This window comes from Apium graveolens, unplaced genomic scaffold (genome assembly GCF_009905375.1).
Source record: "Apium graveolens cultivar Ventura unplaced genomic scaffold, ASM990537v1 ctg1606, whole genome shotgun sequence".
In the NCBI taxonomy this organism is placed as follows: Eukaryota; Viridiplantae; Streptophyta; class Magnoliopsida; order Apiales; family Apiaceae; genus Apium; species Apium graveolens.
In genome coordinates, this window is record NW_027417324.1 from 33,422 (window position 1) to 42,808 (window position 9,387).

A 9,387-nucleotide genomic window follows, 5' to 3' on the forward strand; every position below is an offset into this window, starting at 1 on the left:
GTGATAATGATGTAATGGTCCTTCGACTTGAAATCATTATATTTTTATACGATGATTAATATACTTTGATTACATCAAAAAGTTGCCTTTGACCGGGTAATGATAAAAGTGGACTTCGGGTATATTAAGAATCGTGTGAGAAATATGAATGATCTAGAAAGGATTTAACCATCCTACTTATTGGTCTCTTGTGTCAGCTAGACTATGAAATGCATGGCGCCGTGCTCAAATGTTGATTTGAAATGGTAGTGTACTCACTGATCAAGGAAACCTAGATTAAACCATAAAGAGGATGACACATAACATGCCTTGATTTTAATCTATAGTATTTGGTTAAAGGCATTATATTACTTTATACATTATTCATGAAAGGTTCAATCGACCACCGATTTAATAATTATTATTTGGGTAGCAATGATGTATTACTAGATGCCACTCATTGTTTATAATTTAAATATGAGATATGTAAATTATTGCCAACGTAATAATAAACTATAGGGTCGCAAAAAGAAAGCATGAAGGAATATTTAATTTAAATTCAGATTTGAATTAAAAAGAAAATTTAAATTATTTTATAATTAATTAAGTTGGACTTAATTAATGGGATAAATGAGTTTCAAATTTTTATTCTATTAAATCCGAAATTCAGTTGTTATTTAATAATTCAGTTAAACTTAATTATTAAAAAAATAGAATTTCTGATTTTAATAAACTCTAACTTTGATTAGGGTTAGGACTCACTACACCATAATTGACCTGTACCAACACTTTTTTTGGTGTTACAAGCAAAAATGTTGCCTAAGAGCACTAAAATTTGATATAAAATAACATTTTATTTTTGTGTTACAACAGAGGATAAAAAATGTTACCATAGACATTATGACACTAATATTGTAACACAAAATAAAGTGTTAGTATTGATATTGCAGTTAGTGTTACCATAGGACTCATGTTTTGGGGGCATTATATTGGCGGGCCAAATTTTGGCAAAATTTTAACCAAATTTTAAGCGGCCCAAGACCCGCTGATTTTCTTTTTCATAATAAAATATACACTCAACCAGACACTCTTACTTCTGCAGAAACATTCAGAGTCAAAAAATTGAGCGGGTCTTTATTCTTCTCTAATGAGTTCAACAGTTGGAGTTTGCCATTTGGGGTTTTCTTCTTATTCGATTCAACATATATCACCTCTACACATACAAGTATACAATCATTAATTAAAATATTAGAATTGAAAAGTGAGTACACAAGCTTCTCGTCGCAGTAGTTTAGTACAAAAACGTAACCCTAAAAAACGGCTACTCAATCGGAGAACTGCACTGCCGGCACCGCCACTAATGGAAGCTTCTCGAAGCCTCTTTCTCCTGTTCACTCCACATCAGTTCATTTTATTTTTATTTTATTTAATATTGCTTGTATTTGTATATATGTTTGTTTAATTTTGATTACTGTGTTTTAATTTAGTTTAATTGAATTAGTTATTAATTTAATTAGTGGATAGAGTTTTGATTGTTATGAATTATTTTAGGTGTTTTTATGTTGGTAGTGATGGGATCGTGAAGAAGCAGAGATTATCGAAGTCTCTTACGATTCCAGAGGGGACTACGGTTTATGATGCTTGTCGGAGGATAGATGCTAGGCGGATTGATGCTGTACTTTTGACTGATGCTAATGCCTTGCTTTCAGGAATTGTTACTGACAAGGTCTGGTTTTACTAATCCGAGGATATATATTTTGTTTTGTTTCATTTACTAACTTTTTCAAGAATCAATATTTAGTTCTGCTTACGAACTTGAGGAATTAGCTTTTAGTTTCGTTTATTAACTTGAGAAACTAGTTTTTAGTTTCGTTTACTATCTTGAGATATAGATTTTTTGATTTTGTTACTAACTTGAGGAATTAATATTTAGTTCCGCGTACAAACTTGAGAAATCAGCTTCTAAATTTATTGAACTTGCTTTTTTGCTTGATGGCAAGTGTAACTAGTTAATGTAATTACTTTTTATTTTCAATCTTTGATAAAGATAAAGTGGAAAAATATATGCAGCACGACACGGTTTTCTGAATCAGGTCGTTAAAAAGGTAAAATTTTAAATAAATGTTTACAAAGTGGATTTAAATGTTTATATGCAGCACATCACGGTTTTCTGGATCCACCACCTACTGTTTGTATGAAATATGGAAATGAATTATGTCGACGTATTTATAATACATCATAGTTGTTTAAATATATATAGGAATCCAGATATTTATATGAACAAACGGATTACAGTGTACCTGGTATATTGCTATCTTATCATGTCATTATCAGAGTCAACATATAGTGCAGGCAATTTGACTATTCATGGAGATATCGGGATATGGAGATAGGGATAAATTTTTCTGTAAAGATTTAGACATTTGAAGAAAATTGGGTGAATCTATTGGGCATTTGATATACACGTTAGCTAGAAATTGTATATCATAAAGAAATCTATATTATCTGGCGCTAAAGGAAAAACAAATCACAGTTTAATGATAATTGAGCTGGAATGTTTCAATTACTGATATTAATTATGTGAATACGGACCTAATATAGTAGCACATAATTATATATTCAGTGTGTTTGAAAAGATGAAGAGTCCACAAAGGCCTGAAGTGGACGAGTTGTTTGACTCTCTGGAGGGTTGGGCCAGGGACAACATCCCTGTACACCTGAAATCAGTTGAGAACTCATGGCAGCCGCAAGACTATCTACCTGATCCAATATCCTATGCATTTGAAGATCAAGTCAAGAAGATCAGAGAGAGGGCCAAGGACATCCCTGCTGATTACTATGTTGTTCTTGTTGGAGACATGATCACTGAAGAGGCACTCCCCACTTACATGTCTATGCTTAACAGATGTGATGGTATTAAGGATGAGACTGGCGCTTCACCGACTACTTGGGCCACTTGGATCAGAGCTTGGACTACTGAGGTGAACCGCCATGGCAATCTTTTCAATAAGTACCTTTATCTCTCTTGCCGCGTTGATATGAGGATCATTGAGACGACTATTCAATATTTTATTGCTTTCGAAATGGTATTTACCAAAACTAATTCATATATTTAGTTGCATTACATTATTATTTGAATGTCATACAACTAATTAGTGTTTTTTCTGATATGCTACTTCCTGAAAATGCGAGTACTAAATTAGTTTATGGTGATATGAGTTTTTCCATCAAGATTAGATTAAATAGAAGGATTGCGGCGTTGTTATACTTTTAGTAGCGGTGCATGGGAAGTCATGTTAGACATGAAGAATATGGGTCAAATGAGAAGCTTATAATTGGTATGAAAGATTCTCGGGCCATTTTTTAATTATAAGTCCCTTGCATATAAGAGTTTATAATTTTAGTTGTAGGATGCTTGTATCATAAATGTTTCTAAGAACAAAAATATAATACAGAGAATGTTATCCAGTTTGATTTGTGCCATTTATCACATTACAGTTTTTTTTGCTAACAAAAAAAGTTTGTTAATTTTTAGAATAAAATACATCTAACTAAGAGTTAAACAACCTTTAACTCAACTCACAATCAGGTTTGAGTTGTGAAAGGAAAAAAAGTACAGAAAGTGAGACATATGAGTAGGAGCTTACTGTACTTAATAAATAGATGGAAGTTGTAGAAATTAGATTATTGAGAGTCAGTTGTAGTTAGACTACTGAGAATTAGATTGAGATAGAGACAGTGACCCCACTTCTCGAGCTCAAAAAAGAATTAGTTATATAGGACTTTATTTGGATTTTAAAGGGTTATAGCTCTGTAGCCACTTGGTTTTATGGTATTAATCTAGTGTTACTAGAAAACACGTCATTCTCTCTTTTTAAATACTATTTTGTATATCTGTAAATATATTCATAATAGCAATTTCAGACCACTCTTGGAAAAATTTTGGATCCACCACCTACTGTTTGTATGAAGTATGAAAATAGATTACGTCGACGCATTTATAATACATCAGGGTTTGTAAGGTTTAGCTGAAATTTCAACTGGTAAATCTGCAAAGAAGCAGGTGTACGAACCATTATACCAATGTCCATTTCTTCCCAAATATTATTGCTATCCGGATATTTAGCTATACAATTGCAAAATAGTATCTGTTATTTTATTAATTTGTTTGCATGGATGTGGTGCCAGAGGTACCATTACAGCAAGTGGCAGACTGCTTCAAATAAATTTCCAAGTTCATCTCGAGGGATGTGGAAAGAGATCACAATTTTATTGGTTCTTTTTTAAGAGTTACCACAACTTCGCCAAATACTTTCATTAATCTTGCCTCACCTATTGTTGGTATACCTTTTCACATATTCTTCTTGGGAACTTTGATTGGTCTCATTCCTCCTGCTTTCGTAACTGTCAGGGTAAGTTTTACTTATTCATTAGGTCTTTCTTGTAGCATTTTAGTTTTTCGTCATTGGTTTAATGGTTAACACAAAGTTCACTGAATTTTTTGGACTTGGAAGACTGCTGCTTCAGTTCTGCTACAAATGTGTTAGATTATGATTTGCAATCTACTGTAATGACTAGAACACACAAATTAAGGCATGGGTCGTTAAGTCTTTTACGTCCAGTTGAGTACCTATAGACTGTAGTATATAAATAGATCTTCAGTTGTATTGCAGTTAAGTTGAATCTATTATCAGAAAATAATGGAAGTATTAATTGACCACTTTTATACATATGAATTTTAGCCGGTGGTGGACTATTCCCTATATACTTGAGTTTATTTTTGTCAATGATGCTTAGGACCTTCTCTAAGTACATTATCTGTGTTCCAAGTAACTTTGATATATAATTGTGAGAGTTGTTATAAAAAGCAACCCGTTTACCATATGCAGCTTTCTGGTCTACCTGATATTGAAGACTTAGCAGACAAGAAGACTAGTAAAATTCCCCGATTACGTAAGTACTTTTTTCTTTAGGCGCATAGTCTTTGCATGATCGATAAGTTGACACATGTATGCATTTGGTCCCTGTAAAACTGACAACATTATTCACTGGAACAATTTCTTAACCTAGTTTCTTTGTTTGTTTCATCGAGTAATTTTTTCACCATAATTTACTTTATCTTGGTATATGCATCCTTCGACACATATACTTCTCCTCTGCCTTCGTCAATTACATAGACAAGTGAGCATTTCCTGCTTCTTGACGGTCAAACTTTGTAGTTATATAGAAGTGTTGAGCTGAGAGATATATATATAAGACTCAATGTTAAGGACTCGTTGGGTACATTTTTAGAAGTTTAAAGTTCTGGATAAGCGACTTGCTCCTTGAGTATCCCTAATCATAAAATAGTTCCTGATATAGTTATTAAATATGCTGAATAAAGTTCTATTTTCTTTGTAGGAATTTGATCGAGAGGCACCATGAATTGATCGAGGAGTTCTCAAAAGAAGAGCATGGTGAAGAAGAATGTGGCTCACCATGGAGAGAAACAACCACACGAAAGAAGAATCATTGTCAAATAATGGCCAACGGCCAATGGAGAGAAACAACCACACGGAAGAAGAATTGTGGCAGTTAGACTTTTTATCTGGATTAGTTAAACTAGTACTTGGAATTTGGTTATTTTTGTTTGTTGGGAGCTGGAACTTTAAATTTGTTGGATTACCGGACTTATGCTTTTGCCAACAGTTATCAAGTTCAGTTAATATGTATTTAGGTTTTAATCTTGCAAGTTGTTTATTATTTTGTTTACATCTTGAAAATTAACAAAACCAATTGATATTTAAATGTTGGCTAAAATAGGAAAAAATGTTACAATAAATATAAAAGTGTAACAACAGAGACCAGGATGTTTATAAAGAAAGTATTACAATAAGCTCTAAAAATGTTACCAAAAGAATATAATTGTTTTACCATATTGTGTTACAATAGAAAAAATGGTATTACAAAAGAGTTTAATGCAACATTTTTATTAGTGTTACTAAAGGTTCAGGGGTATTGCAACAGAACTGTGGTTACACATGCATAGTGTTACCATAGAAACCTAATGTGTAACCATAGGGGGTCTATTGTTACATCTTTACGTATGTTACCATAGGTTCCAAAAGTGTTACCTTATACCCCTATTGTAGCACGAGAAAATCCAACACCACTAAAATTTCAAAAAGTGTAACCATAGCCCAATTTTTTGCTTTATGTAACACTTTTTGGCCATTTTTACACTTTTTTGGGGTGTTGCTAGAGGTCATATATGGTGTAGTGACTGTCTTTGGCCTCTCTCTATATAAACATCCTTAAGACTAAAATTAGGGTTACACTTTTATTAGATAAAAACATAAAACCCTAGCAACTAAAGGTGAAAGAGAGATAGAGGGGAAAACAGGTATGTTCTTGGTACTAGTACACGCCTCCTCCTGTACCATCTTTCATGTGGATACCTCTACGGCGTAGATCGTTAAGGCGGGATACATGGTGTTCGGTTAAAGCTAGGATCTCCTTTTGACAACCAGAATCGTAAAGCTCTTTAAGGTAAACATCTCATCCACGAATTAAATAATTTTTTTCACATGGATCCTGCGGTGGGTTTCAGTTTATTCAGTTTTTATGGTTTTATTTATTATTTTTGCTGTATTTTATACCTCCAAAATCAACACACCTAACCTCTCAGTTACATTTATTTCCCCAAACCTTCTCCCCCTTTCAGTTACATTGCTTTCCCGAAACCCTCTCCCCTTTTCCACGTTTCCATTTTCATCTCCATCTCTCCGAGCTCTCTGGTTCAGGCCTCGATACTGAAGGTAACCTCTTTCTCTCTATCTTTCTTCCTATCTCTCTCTATCTCTACCTCTCTCTATGTCTCTCGATCAATTATACTGGTGTTTATAATGAGTTTAATTGATGATTTCACATGCATGATAGTGTATTATAATGTGTTATTAATTGATGATTTCATATGCATGCATATGGATTTGTTTATTTTTTGCAACTCTCTCTGTCTCTGTGTGTGTGTGTGTGTGTTTGTGTATGTCTTTCTATCAATTATTTTGGTGTTGATATCAAGTTCAATTGATAATTTCAAATGCATGCTCATGGATTTGTTTATTTTTTGCATCTCTCTCCCTCTCTCAACCTCTCTCTCTATCTCTCTATCAGTTATTTTTGTGTTCATAATTAGTTTAAATGATGACTTCATATGCATGCTCTTGGATTTGATTTTTTATGTTTAATTTTTCTGTATTCTCATGAACCCTTGTATTGTTTTAATTTTGATTTTATGTTTATGTTTATGGAGGAAGGCATGACTTATAATTGCTTGATTTTATCTTATATTTTAATTACAGATTAGGGCACCTACGGAGAATACCAAAAAGCCAAATTTACTCCTAATCCTGGAGTGGCCAAGGTACTTCTCAAGGCGTCGTCATTCGGTGGAGATACAGCCTAGTGGAAGCAATTCTTCCCATGTATCTATAAAGAAACAAGCTATTTCAACTAACCTGCAAAAGCAATTGAAAAAAAGAGAAAATGAGTGACTGATAAGCCACCACCAAAGAAGAAAGAAGGCCTTCATCTTTTAAGGCGTGGTTGTTCACAAACTTTTACAAATCCATTCATGTAGATGGCTTTCGAACTACCTGAATCAACAGAGAATTTGGTGTTGAATTCTGTATGCCAGAAGTAGCGGAAGTTCAGAAGAAATCTAACTACACACTATATTCTTCATTATACAAATGAACCTGAGTTGCTTATATATCCTTCCGCAGATTACTCTTTTATTGAGAAGGCTCATTGGGACATGTTTTTTACATCACGCACAACAGATGAATTTCTTGTAATTATATTTCTTGTTTTATTTGTTTACACCATATTGCAATTTTAATTATGAATTGGAATATCTTGTTCGCTAATACAATATTGTGTATTTATACAGGAAATTCACAAGACACAGTCAAAAAGAAGAAGATTAGATAAATATAATCATCGTATGACTCACAAAGATTATGACAATTTAGAACAAGAAATGGTTAGTGATGCCAAAACCCGCTACTATCTTCATTTTCTTAGATACCATAAGAAATGTTACTCTTCTCAAACATGCTTCTACATGTAGATTGAAGCTGATCCTATCGCGGAGATAGATAGGTCGGACACTTGGGTCCGAGCGCGACAAGACGAGGAAGGAAATTTTCAGAATGACGAAGCTAAAAAAATTATTGAAGATATTATAAGTTTTTCATTTCTTTTTGAATGAGACATAGGCATCCCTATCTAATTGTATATTATTTAACTATGTATTTTATGTTTTATTCATTTTGTAGGAGAAGATGAAAAGGTGGTTCGTGAAGGAGAGCTGCAGTTTCTCGTGTTGATGATGTTTTGACAAAAGTTCTCGGTAATGCAAAACATAAAGGACGAGTACGTGGGCAAGGGGTTCATGTAAAATAATCCACGTACTTTAACCTTCCAAGACAAAGAAAAAAAAGACAATGGACGAAAAGATACAAGAAAGTGTTCAGAAGTTTGTGGCAGAGGAGTCAGAAAAGATTGCAAAGCAGAAAAATGATTTCTGGAGGGCTGAAATAGAAAAGATAAAAACAAGTTTTGAATTAAAAAATGCAAGGTCTGAGGGTAGTCAAATAATAGATTCGCAACAAGGGAGTTGTTCGAAACATGGAGATGACATTTTGGATGACTTAGAGAGCCTGGATGTGTGAAGAAGATATTGGATCTTTTCTAAGATAAAAATGAAAAAGAGAATGATGAAGCTGGGGATGGTGTACAACTTGAAGCTGAGCTTAATGAGGTTGAGATTGTGTAATAAAAAGGTGTTCAGAATGATCTAGGTTATTTGGAGTGGAAGTTGGGCATTGGGACGCCAAGCAATATTGTTGCTTATGCAAAAATGGAAACAAATGTTTCAGGTAGGGAGCAAAATCTTTACGGAGTGCCACTAGCAAAAGAAAATGCACGAGTGTCAATCAATCGTGTAGTCCAAGGATCTGCTGTAATTTCTTTTCTAATCCAAGATGAAATTAAGACTGTGAAAGAAGGTATTGGGACCTATATAGCTTGGCCAAAAGATCTTATACTAGAAGCAAAAGTAAATGGTGCACCACTGGTACCACGTAAGAAGGTTAAATATTTCCTAGGCTAAAAATTAGTGAATTATGACTAGTTTTCAAGTTCTGCACTTTTAATATGCTTTTGAAAATTTTACTTTTCAGGGGCTGAAGAAAAATGGTGGAAAAAAGTGGAAGAATGTTAAGGACTGTGTTGGAGAGTATGTGGTTAAAATGGGTGCAAAAAACCCTCCTTCTTTAAAGCGTTTGTGTATTTGGGCAAAGGATGCCTTAAGTGATGGCCATAAAACCACTTTTAATTTCTTTTAGATGTTTATTCTTTGTACAC

The 9,387-nt window shown here is 33.6% G+C and overlaps 1 protein-coding gene across 1 annotated transcript; it reads left to right on the plus strand.

The window, feature by feature from the left end:
- The first annotated feature begins 1,086 nt into the window (after positions 1–1,086).
- Positions 1,087–5,632, plus strand: LOC141699984 (palmitoyl-[acyl-carrier-protein] 4-desaturase, chloroplastic-like). Its single transcript, XM_074503767.1, has 5 exons — positions 1,087–1,705; positions 2,603–3,065; positions 4,168–4,391; positions 4,869–4,932; positions 5,380–5,632. The coding sequence occupies exons 1-3, from the start codon at positions 1,668–1,670 to the stop codon at positions 4,264–4,266; spliced, it is 600 nt and encodes a 199-aa protein (XP_074359868.1). The 5' UTR covers positions 1,087–1,667; the 3' UTR covers positions 4,267–4,391; positions 4,869–4,932; positions 5,380–5,632.
- Positions 5,633–9,387: the final 3,755 nt, after the last annotated feature.